The 15505-nt window shown below is 39.8% G+C and overlaps 1 protein-coding gene across 3 annotated transcripts in view; it reads left to right on the top strand.

Moving 5' to 3' along the window:
- LOC109637456 (amphoterin-induced protein 2-like) overlaps nt 1-7045 on the top strand; it is a 51141-nt gene extending 44096 nt beyond the window's left edge. For all 3 annotated transcript variants that reach the window (XM_069520081.1, XM_069520080.1, XM_020099825.2), the window contains one exon: nt 762-7045. In XM_069520081.1, coding sequence (XP_069376182.1) covers nt 858-2372 — 1515 coding nt within the window. In that variant the 5' untranslated portion in view covers nt 762-857 and the 3' untranslated portion in view covers nt 2373-7045. The remainder of the gene's footprint in view (nt 1-761) is intronic.
- The last annotated feature ends 8460 nt before the right edge of the window (nt 7046-15505 follow it).

Genomic DNA, 15505 nt, shown 5'->3' on the forward strand with positions numbered 1-15505 from the left:
TTGGCATACAAATAAGGAGAAAAAGCAATTTCTTTTCCCAAGAAATTACTTATTGCTTGATTTGTAAAAATTAATTGTAAATGTATTTTCCTTTGATATGTAACCAATCAATTGATGGGTTAACTGTTGCAGCTCTAAATAATGTTCATGCTTGTTTACTGTTAATCTGATTACTTATCGCTTACTGAATCATCATTACGTGAACAGAGAGAACAACAGAAATTAAATATTAGAGGAATACCTTGTGAAGGGAAAAAGATATGAAAATAATTGTTTTTATAAAAACACATGATGTGGGCTAAAGCGAGCAGCAGACTGTATTCTGTTGGTGTTGTATGGATTAAGTTACACTTGTTCCAGCACTTTCTAACAGTTGTCATGTGCAGATGATGCCAGCAGTGATCACTGATGGATTTAAATGTGGATCATTATTTATTTTTAGAGTTACATTCATAGAATGCCTTTCCCTGTGTTATATTTTCATTCATATGCTGGGACTATGTGTTCCTACTGTTTATTTACATTTAATTTATAATTTTTGCTTATTATAATAACATGCGCTGATCATCCATATTAAAAACTGGTTTTAACAGTGTGGCTGATTTGTGTACATATTTTAATGGTTTTATGATTCTATCATATTGTGCATTCTGTTTGATAAACAGTATGGTGATATTTACCATTGTAATAAATGATGGTAGATTAAAACACAAGGAGATTAATTTCCTTTTTTCTGTATCTCTTTTGTTTTCTCTCTTCAGTTCATAAAAGCTTTAAATTATCAGATGCTTTTAAGCCGGACATGTGTACACCCAGTGAGACAGTGACCTGAGATCCCACCCTGAGGGAAGACCAGGATGCGCCCTATTGCGTCACAGCTTTTAGCCCAGACCAATGTTGGAGGCCGCCATTGCAACCCTCCTGCTGCAGCCTTGGTGCTCCTCCTGTGTCTTGGCTTCCCTCCCTCTGTGGCTGTGTGCCCACCCTATTGCCTTTGCGCCAGTGATATAATTTCCTGCAGCGGCCGCAATCTGTCCACAACACCATTTGATCTACCAAGCTATGCCACACTGTTGGACCTGAGCCACAATGTTATCACTACCCTGCCAACAGATTGGATTCCCCAACAATTTGCCCGACTCGCTACACTGGTTCTTAACCGAAACGCCATAAGCCAAATTGAGGTAAATGCTTTCAATGTCACTCCACATCTCCTGCACCTGGACCTGTCATCTAACCAAATAACAGTGCTGAACACGTCCCTCTTCACTGGGTTGAAGGAGCTGAAAGAGCTCCTACTGTATGACAACCAGATTGTCCTGATCAATCCAGGGGCTTTCAGTGATCTTCACAGCTTGCAGAGGCTCTACATCTCTGGTAACAAACTGAAGACTTTTCCCTTTGGGTTGTATTGGGAACCTGGAGGGCCCCGTAATCTGACATTTCTTGATCTGTCCTACAACAGGCTCTCTAAGTTGCCTGTCCAGAGTCTGCTGTCTCTCACCCGGCAAGGTAGCATTTATTTGCAGGAAAACCCTTTGGTCTGTGACTGTGCTTTACTCGCCTTGCTTGAGTACTGGATGTGGAAACAGTACCAACCCCTGATGGACTTCAGAGATGAATACCCATGTATGGATGATTCTGGACCAGGGCCTATTTGTATCCAGCAGGGAGTGTCAAATATGCCCCTTGAGTCACAGAGTTACCAAGAGGAGCCTGGTAAATGGCTGAGAGTGCCATGTCCAGGGTTGGCATCTTCAGCCCAGGAGGGCCTTGTGGTGTTCTGGGTTACCCCAAGCACTATAGTGAATTCATCAACAAATGATCCAAGTGCCCACTTAATAGTTCTCCCCAATGGCACCCTTGAAATCCAAGGAGCACTCATGGAGGATTCTGGTACATATGGGTGTGTGGCAGCCCGCCACCGCCACTATGACCCCCACGAATCTGTTGAGGTCAGTGTTGTGGTCGGAAACTTGAGCACTTCATCTGCGAGTGGCTTGGCACATCGCAGTGGCGCAGAGCACTTCAACACTGCGTTCACCACCCTTGCTTCCTGTGTGGTCAGCATCATATTGGTGCTACTTTACCTCTACCTCACCCCCTGTAGGTGCAGAGAAAGCCGGGGCGGATCGAGAGGGTGTGGCGGACGAGCCATGATTCTCTGTTCAGACCCCAGAGAGGCAGAGTCAGGAGAGCGGCGGTCAAATGGAAAGAGGGTGGCTTTCTTAGAGCCTCAAGCAGAGGCCTCTGATATTGGCGGCTCCAAAACACCAGCACTGAACTTGGCTCATGTTACCACTGAGGGAATTCTCAAGAATGGAAGTAGGACAGTGGGACAGACCCCCACAGATCCTGCTCACATAGCATAGCAAGAAAATTATGTTTTACACACTCATGTATTCCTATAGTCTAAACCCAAATGCTTTTTTCCAGAGTACTGTTTCACTACAAAGTGAAAACATCCATTTGATGTAAACTAGAGTACTGTGATTCTTGTGAAGTACTTTTCCACTGTAAAGTTTGGGTTATTGTTCTGAAGCAGAGTACAGTCCTTATGTAGGCAGAATTTCAATCATGTCTCAACTGTGCTGTAAGTGGTTTCTGTTTTCCGTTCAGTTCATATGGAAATTTTGCAGGTACCAAGGGAAAATTGTCACTGCAAAGATCATATTAATGTGGGAGGATTTTTAAATTGGGCTGAGAGGAAATATTCACACCTGATTTGCTCAACTGCTAGAGGCCTTGATGGCTCTTATACAGTATGTGCATTGTGAATGTTGCTGTCACAGAGACCTTTGTTATCTTCAATCCATTTGTTTCCTTCTGTGGAGCAAATAATTTCAACAGGGCAGCCTACTTAAAATCAAGGGATTTAACAAAAATAGAACATTAATTGTTCAGGAATTACAGCCATTTTATACATAGTCGTTCCATGTGCACAGTCTCAAAAGTAACATAACAGATTAAAGAGATAGTTGGCAAAAAAATGAAACTTCCCTTATCTACTCACCACTGTGACGATCAAGGGCATGATGGTGTTTAAGTCCACAAAACACTTCTGGACTCTCAGGAGTAAACAGTGTTGCAGCAGAATCCAAATGTATACTACACTTCAGACGTAATACAAAAACACAACATGCCTCCCCACTGCTCGTGTGGTGTCATCCCAGCAAACTTTGACATTCAGATTCGAATTGGCGTCATTTATACCATGTTTGTAGCCTAAATGTCCTCTGATACTCTCCTCTGATACTCTCCTCTGAGGCGTGTTCACGTACCCTGGGGCACATTGCACTCACTCTTGCCCAAGAGCACGTGTGGGGTGTGCATTCATGTGGCTATGTCCGCTAGCATAGCCACTTCCGGTAGTGAACATTTCAGCCTAAAACATGTTGTAAATGACTGTTTATGGAACTCCTTGAGGAAGTAAGTGAAGAAGGCCATTATTGGGCAAAACAAACCAATGAGAAAGAGCAAAAATTGTAGTTGTGCCAAAACTAACAATTTGGTGCGTTGTTAAAAAAGATGGAATGTACTGGCACATACCCAAGACCATGGAAAATGATGAAAAAGTAGAGGATTGCAGAATTGTCTCCTTGGGGAAGAAAAACTTGCTGTTGTAAGTACAGAGGGATTACCACCACTGTTTTGGTATAAGCTTGTATGGCTGCCAGTGGAACTGGGTCACTAGTGTTTTTATCGACTGTGACAGCAACAGATATTGTTGCACCTTGTGAGTCTGTGTGTATGTGTCTGTGTGTCATAATGACTAATTGTGGTCCTTAAGACACCAACAGTAGCAGGAACTGCATATGTGGTCCAAGCAAGAATATGATTTCCTTCATGTTATTCAAAATGATCCTTATATTTATAATGATGTTCATCAAATTACTTTTGAGCCTCTGAAAATATAGTGACTATTTATAAAATGGCTGGCTTTTGTTAAACCCTATTGACTTAAAGCTGAAAGTCTACTCTTCATTCACATCTTTATGGATTTGTTTCAAATGCAATTACAAATGCACTGTCTGTATACAATAATTAAAAACACAGTGGTAGCTTATTGCACTGCTATTTGGTGGAAATAATAATATAACAAAGAAAGTAAGAACAAACAGAAGTTTAGTTTGACAAAATGCATTAAATGAACTCAATTGTGGTGGAATTCTCTTTAAAGTGTGGCTCACTCAAATGACAAACAACATATTTTCTCATTCTTTTTTACTAAAAATGGGTCAGTTGACTATGTAATGTGAAAGGCCCCAGTCTGCCCGGATCAGTGACATAGAAATCAGAAAGAGGCATGCCAGCTAGCACCAAACCCACTGTGACCTACATTCCTACGTCCTCTTTGCCCCGTTTTATAGGTGTGTGGAATCATATCCAACGTGCCAAGAGGCTTGTTATACAGTTTCCTTTGCCGTACATGTACACGCTGTCAACTTTATATATTCTTTGTTCTGTTAGACACAGGATACATTATAAGTAGAAGCAGTGAAAGTATCACTTTGTCAAGACTTCAATGACAATGATATTTGTAGGGATGAAATAAACAGTTTCAATTTGCAGCATGCGTGTGTTCTTTTATCCCTACAAGCAAATATAACAGTGTTCAACTTGTTTAGTTCTTATCTTAATCATTCTTGGCGTCTCTCTCTGGTCAAACCTTTTTTGGAATTACTCTGATGTGGAATGAAATGAGGCTTTTTCGGGTGAAACAGGAAAAGTAGTGTTACATCAGTAGGATTTAAGGATGACAAATAACCTCTTAGTGAGTCAACAAATCGCATTTTCAAAAATCCTCTTACAAGCCTTTTCAGTGTGCGTGGGAAAAAAGGCAAAACCCAAACCTTTTTTTCCCTTGCACACTTGTTGGCCAATAGCTTTTCCAAGTGGAAAGACTATGTTGTAATGTTAAGGACACAAGGATTGTTTTATGACTTCGTCATTCGTTCATGGGTGAGAGGCCCATTGCAGTTGTTGAATGGAGGCTTCAGGTAGTGATGGATCCCATTGGGACTAATTTAATCATCCCAACACTGTTCAACATGACAAGGTGCTTTCATAGGTCAGCATTGTGACATTTGGAGAGAGTGCTGAGGGAGTCTTAGAACAAGCTGTCACTTTACTGAATCATATCATTTTAATGATGAATAATTAAGATTTGTACCTGCAGAAAATAGTAGCAGCTCACGTGTTTGTCATTGTATTTAAAGTATAAGAGGTACGAGTAACTCTTGATTTCATTTGTAGCCTTGTCTTCATTTCTTTCTTTAAAGAGGATTAGTTTATTCTGACAGCTTAATCAAACATGGTATTGAGTTGCATGGGGATCAAAGGATGCATTTTTTGAGCTTGACCTCTACTAGGGTTCTCCTGGTAATATCAGACTCACTTTTTTTTAAAATTAGTGCAGCGCCTCTTGTCCTGTGGTAATGCTGGTTGCAGCTTCCTTTCTTAAACTGTAAAAGTGACCTTGAGCCGTGGCAAGTAAAGACTGGCTGCCTGACTCGACAGCAGTGCAGATTCAGGGCTTCAAGAGCTGTTCACCTGTTTATTTTAAAGTTGGTGAGGCTTGACTCAGTACGTCAAACCCAAACTGGTTTGTTTTTAGGGTTGTTGAGAATGCGCCAGATGTTTTGAACGGGCTGTTCTTGTGATTTACAATGTCACTTACGTTGACGAGTCACAGCCGCTGCTGCTGTTTATTCAGAGTTTGTTGATCTTAATATTTCTGATATCGCTAGTCCAAATCACACCAAATTTCAACACTGCACTTCAAAGGGCCATTAACAATACACAAGCCAAATGAAAAGGACATAAGAGGAATAGTTCTTGAGATATGCCTTCCACATAGACAGACAAAGATTCCTATAAGCAGTAGATAGGTCTGTCTTTTGTGAGTACATTCAGTACCATATAACATTTCTGGAATACTTTTAAAGCACTTAGTTTGGGCCCCTTCTGCGTCAGAGACCTTGTACCCATTTGATTTGGCGTGAACGCAAACATTTTTGGACTAAGGCCTCCGCTTAGTGTACTCGGTTCAAGGCAAGAATGAAAATTTAAAACCCTTCTGAGTTGCAACATGGGAAAAATAGGATCTAGTGTTTTTGGAGCTGAACCCATGTTAGGGACACCTGAGCATCTGTTGCATTCATTTTGGCCAGTCTTTTTTTCTTTATCTTAGATAAGATGAAATATACACTATAGTGCTGTTTTGTGCAGCTAGATTGCTGTTTTATATAAATGTACATCTATTCATGTATACATCTGTCTGGCTGCCACCCAACAATGGTAGCATTTGCAGTGGCATGTAAAATTGTCAGAACACAACTTCCAACCTTGTGCACATTGCCAGAGGCAAGACTTGAGTCTTTCATGATATTTCTACTTGGTTTTTGTGTACTTTCAATGCAGAAAGTATAACACTGGCTTTGTGGACCTGTGTTTTCAGGTGCAAATGTGCATTCTTTATAGTATATTTATGAAAGTGTATCACTGGTACACACTGAATCTTTGGATTGATTAATGGCACAATAATGTACATAAGTGATGTTTTTTTGTGATGCACAATCTTCACATTGTTACAAGGCTTGTAACTGAGGAGTAGTGGCATTGGCAGTAGTACTGGGAGTTATATTAGTAGCAATAGTGGTAGTAACAGAGCAGCAGGATATAATTTCACGTGAAGTCCAAAACCACAGAGGCTTGTAATCTCTTCTGTGCCTAATATAAATGTACTAATTTCCTGACTATCCATAATTCAACTGCTAGAGGACTGTAATTGATGTGTAAGTTGTATCTTAAATAGAAACATTAATGTGAATACATTCAAGACGATGGCCATTTAGGAAATTGCTCACGCTGTTTAATTAACATAATTTTATTAATGACGGGCTTGTAACAGTCGATCCACAGTGAGCTGACAGTTTGGACCAAAGCAGTGTAATGTAGAAAAAAACCCTGATCACTGGTGATCATGCTCCCTGCAGACTGTTTCATAATCAAAGCTTACTTACAATAAATGATACCTCAATCACTCTGTGTGGCGAATTCTTCATTCTTCACTGTAATACGTTTAAATGTTGATGTAAATATTTTCTGTGTATTAGCTGTCTTCATGGAGCCAAAACTGAAATATCAGCACAAACCAATGTAAAATTGTGTCAAACATTCTTAGGAGATGCATCAAGAAATAATGAGGAATTTCTCCCTCGAAAGAGAGATTTCTTATCTCCAGGGACTTCCTGTTTAAATAAAATCAATAAAATGCAATCCGATGGCGACCTCCTCTATTCACAGCACATTACAGTGGTGAACCTTCATTTGGAGCATGTGCAGCCCCGGTAGAATTTGATCCTATAACGCTGGTGGCACTTTGCTGTATAGATTCTTACAATATCTGGAGACTAATGCATGAAGAAACATTCATTAAAATATCTCCACTTGCTTTAGCGTCCGTTTAATTTTTCATCACAAATAAAACCATTTGGAGTAAAGAAACATTATTGACAATATAAATGATTCAACACATAAATAACTTATTTGAGTTGTACATTTTATGGCGTACCTACAGCTTTTAAATGGACAACTTGTTCTGCACATCTCGTTCCACAGAGTAGAGAGGGGAAAAAAGGGACAGAAATTCAGTCACTAGAATGAAAGCTTATTATCTAATGCGCCCGTGTATAAGTTCTATAATAACTGTGAAAAGCTTCTGCATGTCATTCAGTTGGGTCTTGCAAGAAGGTGGGGAAATCGGTTCAGTTGCATAATGACTTTATTCCATCCTGCAGGGTTTCCTCATGTTTTCAAGATGTTCTTTCTTTGTGGTGTCTCATTTTCTGCATATTTTTTTCTTTTGGATATGAAGTGAGTCAAAAATGACCTGGCTCATACTGCTACACTTTTTTTATAATGTCATTTTAGATTTCAATAAACAAAATGTTTGATGGAGGACACTGCTCGTACTTTTATATGTGTATCGATTTTCCATATAAACGCTTTCGGTATTCCAACTGCATCTGAAAATGGTCGATATGATTGTTTACAAAAGGAAGGCAAAGTGACATGGACCAGAAAATCATTTGATGCTATGAAAAAAGGGTGAAACATGATAATATCACAACTGAGACCGATTCACGATTGTTCAAGTAGATGTATTGGCCGGACCATGTTGCCGTGGCTACATCCCCTGATCGTTGCTGCGCAGACTCTGGCTCCAAATGTGCAAGATATCACTGTTTGTATCCAGGATATTTTAGCTTCATTTCTGGATAAAGGAAGTTGAGACCTGTCGTATGTCTTTATATGAAGTTAATGTGGTAGATTCACAATCTCAGGGTGTTTCTTTTAGAAATAGTTTTTTTGGAACTGAATACAGGATTTGAATGGAAGGCTGCTCTTTGGCTTGATGCAACATGTCCACCCACAGGAGAGAAAGGTCAAGCTAAATGTGACTTGAAAGTAAAACAGTTGTGCAAAATCCAGTACATTTAGAAATGTGTAATAATCACAGCCAGAAAGTGCAAATACAAATGTTCTGTTTCTGTCTGCAAAACAAATCCAGTAACTGTTTTTTATTTTTACGAGCAAAGTACCTGAGCATAAGTTAGTGAGTATGATGAAAGGGCTTGAGACCAAAACAGGAAGCGCTAAGACAAAAGGTGCTGTAGAGTGGATGTTTCCTCAACTAATATGCATTAGAGTAAGGACCACATCAGAGTGAGTGGAGGAGGCAGACAGAGGAGGGAATGTGATTCAGTGCTGTGAGAGTGATGTGAGCCATTTGTTGAACGGATGAGTGTTCAGCACACAGTGAGATAGAAAGGAATTCTGATGTTATGACTGCAGATTAGAGCCAGACTAACCTGATATTGTCAACTTGTAGGCAAGCTTTTAGCAGCGATTTCATGGAGGGGAGTTGGGACTAGGTGGCGTGATTATGAGCTTATGACGCGCTTCATTAAAATGTGCAAAAACAAAAGCAAACACAGATTTTACAGCTCGCATTGGATGCCATTTTGATGTGCGTTGTGAGCCGTTTGATAATTCGGTAGGATTCACAGCATAACCACATTATCTGTGGAAAATTACAATGAAATTTCTCCTAAAATGGCATGAAGGGGTGATATGTGTGCGCCTCCAAGGTTCAATCTGTCACAGATAGTGGCATCTCTTTATGAAGTTGCATATTGCAATCAAAAGCTATCAAATAATAAAGCAAAAAGGAGTGTGTTGATTACGGGTGGCTAGATTCAGTATAAGTCTTGCCTCCTTTATGTCAGTGAATGGGACATGGACCAAAGAGTCAAAGAACAAGTCAAATACAAGTTTCCCAAAGAGGGTTTCTGTGTTTTTTAGGTAGTTTTTATCACACTGATGTCTAAAGTACTCATTTTCTCCAGTAAGTTTGATTTTAATTAATTGACAATTGACGGATGAGACTGACTCATAATTGGTTTAGCAAACACCTCAATACCACAGCTCCATTCCACAACTGCTACTGTGCAGACTCTGCCTCCAAATGACATGTTCAGCTCAAGATAGCAGTGTTCATATCCAGGATATTTTGGCTTTATTTCTGGATAGTGGAAGGAAGTCCATCTTTATGTGCAGTCTATGGTGTAGCTGAAATACAGTGTAGTAGAGTCTCTTTAGTATGAGTCATTTTTGGGCTATGAAGCATGACGGTGCAACATTGTGGACTCCTTGGATGAGGACAAAAACATAATGATTTACTTCAGGTGATTGTACACAAATTTAAAATAATTATGAACACGATATCCAATTTCTGTTAATAGGTTCCAGTAAGTTCTGCACACAGGACTTCAGTTAGGAAGAAAAAGGCAGTGCAGTGCCGGTTCATCCACTATCTAGAAGGTCAGAGGTTCAATACCTGGTTCCTCCAGTCCGCATGCCATAGTACCTGAACCCAAACTTGCCCCTGCTGGTTGTTCAGTCAGACTGTGAATGCTGTGGGATTGAAAAGCTCCATGCATAGAAGCACTGTATGAATGTGTGCGTGCTGAATGTAATTTAAAAATGTGCCATATAAATAAAGCACATTTACCATTTAAAAATGGGTTTCTTTATAATTAGCTTTTTCTTCATTCCCTGCTGAAAGAGCAGGAATTGATTTTTAAAGTGGACATTTCATTGATGAATTTGTGATCTCGTGCAGTGCTTGAGCCCAGTCCAATAAGGAGTGTTTTCCAATAATCAAGGTAATATTACACAACCATGAAATATACTCATTGTGGGAAGAAAAAGAAGAGAAGGTCATGTACTGGGGCTAATAACTGCCATGAATAAAGCAAGATAATGTGCAATCAAACGCTAATGATCGAGGAAGCCTGCACGGACACAATTAATTTATGGTCATTTCACCCCAGGCTTCCTGGTAACCATCACAGCAGTCATCTCCCTCCCCCTATACTCAGTCCACAAAGGCAGCAGATTATTGCAGTCAGTGTTGTTGGTCAAGTAAGAGACGGTGTCATCTTAAAACATTGTCAAGGCCAGGCAGAGGCATTGAATGTGTGTGGTTGCTAAAAATGTCTACAGTCAAAGGAAATGAAAACTGGCCGCTTCAAGCTGTCATGATCCAAACCTCTCAGTTTGGGGTTTTTATAAGGGGGCTTTTGTGTCAGCTTTCTGACATATTAAAGCTTTGAATGCAACTTTCATTCCCATTCAAACTGTGGAGATGTTTGGAAACCGACACATTTTGTTCTGGAATAAGACAGAAATATATATTATGTGGTAATTCTTGTTTTGATTTATTTCTACCACATTTAAAGTAGCTTATATTTAAAGATTGAAAGTTTGTTAATGTGACGGAGGAACATTTTTCAAAAGATTAACCTTACTTTCAATTACAATTTACAGACTATGTATTGTTTGTCATTTACTTTTTTTCTTTTGGGTGTTGTATTGATGATCTTGAGTAGCTCTCTATGTGCTTCGTTCCTGTTTCTTGTACTGCTGTAACAGGAATGTAATTTACATTGTAGGTAAGAAAAGGAAAATAATACAGAATGACGTTAATAATCCATTAAAAAAAATGATTTTTTTTAGATTCAAGTTTTACATTTCAATAAAAAACTAAAAGTCTTCAATTTAGGAAAAGATTACAGACTCATTAATAATTAAATTTGAACATCACAAACCTGAACAATAAAAAGTACTCTGATTTTTTAACTTGAGTTGATAGTGGGTTATCATGAGCATCTGAGGTAAAGCAGTGTGGATAGTTGATCGGGCAGACCAGAGGCTGTTTCCTCTTTTCCCAAAATAGCTCCCTTGGTCTCAGCCATCAAGAAACTGGGTCAAGGAGCTTTCTGGATGCTGATGCTTAATTGGAACACTGGTCACTGAATAGCTGCTGTATAGACAGGAAAACAAGTGTATGTGTGTGCTTTTTATATACGTGTTTATGTGTATATATACTCCACTATGAGTTATTAGAGTGTATGTAAAGCCTCAAATTGAAGGTGTTGACAATGTGAGTGATCACAAACTTTACTCATTCAAAATAATAATTAAACATCAGTGGTAGATCAGTAGATCAGTGCATGTCAGGAATGTACTGTGATAGTAACTATGATGATATTTTATTCATACGAAAGATAAAATCAAAACTCAAATCTGAAAATTAAGTTGTGTAGCATCAATGACGCGTCCCATACCGGCCTACACACACAATTTCAGAATCTTATATTTTCTTATTTGCTATTTACTGTGATTTTTCTTAAGAGTTAAAAAGAGTGCATGTTCTGTTTAGATGTTAAGTGCTCACTGCTGTGGAGGTACATCCTGTCAGTCAGCTGCTGTGGACTCTGTGAATGCAGTGACTCGGCTGTATCTCTTTAGTTACATCAGTTATAATGTTTGACATAAAGGGATAGTTCACCGAAAAATGAAAACTCACCCATTATCTACTCACCACTATGCAGATGGAGGAGTGGGTGACGTGTTTGAGTCCACAAGACGCTTCAGGAGTCTCAGGGGTAAACAGCGTTTCAGCCAAAGTGACCTCTTCTTCAGACGTGTTAAAATGACAGAAAAACAACTCAACATGCCTCCACACTGCTTGTGTGGTGTCATCCAAGTGTCCGCAAGCCCCGACATTTATATTCGACTCAAAACAGCCTCATTTACACCGTGTTTATAGCCTATGTGTCCACTGATAGGATCCTTGGAGGAGTGTGCATGAGGGTACATGAACACGGAACACCGCACACACTCTCGCCCAAGGGGAGGCGCGGGATGTGCGTTTGTGTGGCTACGTCCCCTAGCATCGCCACTTCTGGTAGTTGACTTTTAGGCTTATTCGACTCGAAACAAAGTAATTGACAGAGTGTTTTAAGTGGTCTATTGTGGTTCCAGCTCTGCTCTCAGTGAAATTTTTTAGATTGAACTTCGTGTAAAAGCCACAGCAGCCCTAACATATTTCCATTCAGCAGACAATTACAGCCACTCTAAGACAGCCAGGTGTAAAGTGCAGCATCCAGCCCCCTCCTCCTTCCCTGCGGTGACACAGTAGGTGATGTAAAGCCTTGGTACTGGAGGGGCAGATGTGAGAAATATGCCACAGATACTGCAACTGAAGCTGACCCAGATTCTACGAGAGGGAAGGTGATAGGAGCGTCTTATCTTCAGAGTAATTTCCTTTGTCTCTCAGGCAGGCGATGACAGCTTTGCCCTTTTTGTTTGATCCAATATTTCAAAAAGGATTTAAGGTCACCCTCATGTGAGCTGCTACTCGTATCTTCAACATGTTATTTGACCTTCATCATCTGTCCTTGTTTGTACTCAGGCAACGTGTGTGTGAGATAATTTTCACTTTCAATTCTAAGTGAGGACAAGTTTGAAGTTGTGGATGACGGTGAAGGACAGTTTAAGGTTAGGATGTGAGTCAAAGATTGAGGGTGCCCCAATTTTGTTGGTGGTTCAATCCTTGAGTCCAGTCTTTATTCTGAAGTGTCCTTGGGTTCAACATGTTTATAGAAATTGTGTTTAAGCCGCAAGTGTCTTTAGACATAAAATTACCTGACTACACTCAAACAATATATGCAGTATATCCTACAGATGTACTCAGACTGAGAACAAAGCAACATTTAGTTTTATGACATTTGTTGAAATTGTACTTCAGGAGCATTCGTACATGATGTCTGTTTAATCATCTCAAACATGCACTGATTATACAGACATTAGTCGTAAGCTATCGAGAAACAGGCTCATACTGTTCTTCCTATCGTTCCCCTGCAGTTTCTCATTTCTCTCATTTCTCCTCGTGTCTCATAGTCTTGAGATAGGCAGAATTTTTTCACTCAAGTTGATGCATTGCCAAGGTTTGCAGTTGCATCCTAGCCTCAATTCGTGGAGGCTAAAACATGTCCTCTTGTATTTTTCCAAAATTTGCTGAGCATTTTGAAGCACATGGAATGTCATTGCGTGTGGTGTTGCAGACTGCACAGTCCATCTGAGCAGACCATTTTATCCATTTCATTTTTGAATTATTCTGAGTCAGAGGAAGACTGTGGGTAAAAGCAGTGGTCTATGGAGACCACGTTTACTTCCTTTTAATGTTGTTGTACCAGAATTGGCAAAGGGCAGTCGCTAGGTTGTCCTTAATTAAATTGAGTCAAACTGCTAAAATTACTATTTACCCCTGCTTCTAGACAAAAGGACCACATTTTGTTTTGGCATGTAGTATTGATAATATCAGAATTGAAATAAAAAAACACAAATGTCACTTTAATTTTTTGCTTTACTTACATATCAGCATTCTCTAAATGCATGCTTTTGTTCAGTTAAGGATTTGCAACTGATTGTGACAGGACACTTTTCCTCGATGGCACTCAAAGTCAAAGGAAAGTGAAAGAGGTGGAATTTCCATCTAACAGAGGACCGGGGGGAGCATTGTGTTGACAGCCAAATGTGAATCTGGTCATGTCGCAGCTGCTAACTTGTCATTGTGACTTTAATAACTAAATTCCACGTTGACACAGAAACGGGGCACATTGACTTCTAAATGGCGAATATCATAAAGTGTCTTGTGCGTGACATCGCAAATACAGGAACGATCACTTAGATTGAAAAGGCGCTGATCTAATCTAATGGATCTATATGTATTGTTTTCACCCTTTATATCAGAAAGACCCGATAAACGTGATAATTTAGGGTTACAGCTCCTTAGGCCTTCTTATATTAGCAATTTCCTGGTATAAACCAGCCATTGTGTGCAATCTGTTTCCCATCTGTCTCCTGTCTGATACTGTTTAGTACTGGCAAATTTCTATTGTGCAATCACCAAGTCAAAATTGTGTCTCTTGCTGTATCAATACCATTTTAATCAGGGCACCCCTCCCCATGTTTAAATGTGTCACCGAAACCAGTTGTGATTTACCGCAAAGAGCAAACTCAGAAAAACTATAAAGCGTTAAGAAAACGTGAAGTAACAAGAACAAAAAAGCACCTTGCAAAGAAAAATAAGAAATGCAAATCAATATAAAAGAAGCTGTGATTTTAGATGCACGTCCCATTCCTCTGCACTTCACAGTAATCTGAGGTTGCAGCGTACATTTGCTGCTTTTCAATTTTCCATTTCTTTGCATTTTAATGCACAGAACAAATGAAGCCCATTATGGTTTACTGCCTGTGTTGCTGCTGAAAATGAAGCGATATAGAAAAGGATTTTTAATGCTCTCACACATATTACACTCATAAAATTACTAACACTGTCAGTCTGAACAAAAAATGCGCATCCCTGGAGAGGAGCTGCTGCCACTGCAGGAAAATAAATAAACTTTTCAATTTGTTCTTTTTGATAATTTTAACTCCAAGACAGACGAATCAAAACAAACACCAGGGGCATGTGAACCGATTTCTTTGAGAAAAATAAACAGTCTTAGCTTGACAAACAGTGACTGCAGCAAGTGATTGACTGTGAGTAAAGTGGATCAGTAAACAAGAAGAAACAGCCTGAAGAAAAAAGAAAGGAGAAACTGTAATGAGACAGACAGACAGATAGAGAAACACCAGGAGAAAGAGGAAAACAGAGATGGACTTGTCAGCTGTGTTGCCCTGGCAACTGCAGCCAGGAAACAGCAGGAGTGTTTTATTTTCATGTTTTTCTTTGTTTTCCTGCTGTTTGCTGGGATGTTCCAGGATGTGACATCAGGGTCTCGCTGTCTAATGTCTGTGTGTGCAAACAGTCTGCCATGCAGCTTACGAGCAGCACTCGTTATCTATAGTACTGAACAAAGCAGCTGGAGCCATGACATTTAAAGAAGGCGTGTTTGGTGATCCGTCTGTACGCCGTGCAGGTTACCAGGGGCAGGAAGCATGTGTTGGACGCATGGCTTTCTGTCTGTTGTGTATTAGCCTCCCAGGGATGCAAATATTCTATAAGAGGAAGGATTTGACAAGAGGGAAGTACACTATGTACGTTTGCTTTGGAGCTGGAGTGGACCACTTCACACGTTGGGGGCTG

The sequence above is a fragment of the Paralichthys olivaceus genome, chromosome 23 (genome assembly GCF_024713975.1).
Source record: "Paralichthys olivaceus isolate ysfri-2021 chromosome 23, ASM2471397v2, whole genome shotgun sequence".
Lineage (NCBI taxonomy): Eukaryota > Metazoa > Chordata > Actinopteri > Pleuronectiformes > Paralichthyidae > Paralichthys > Paralichthys olivaceus.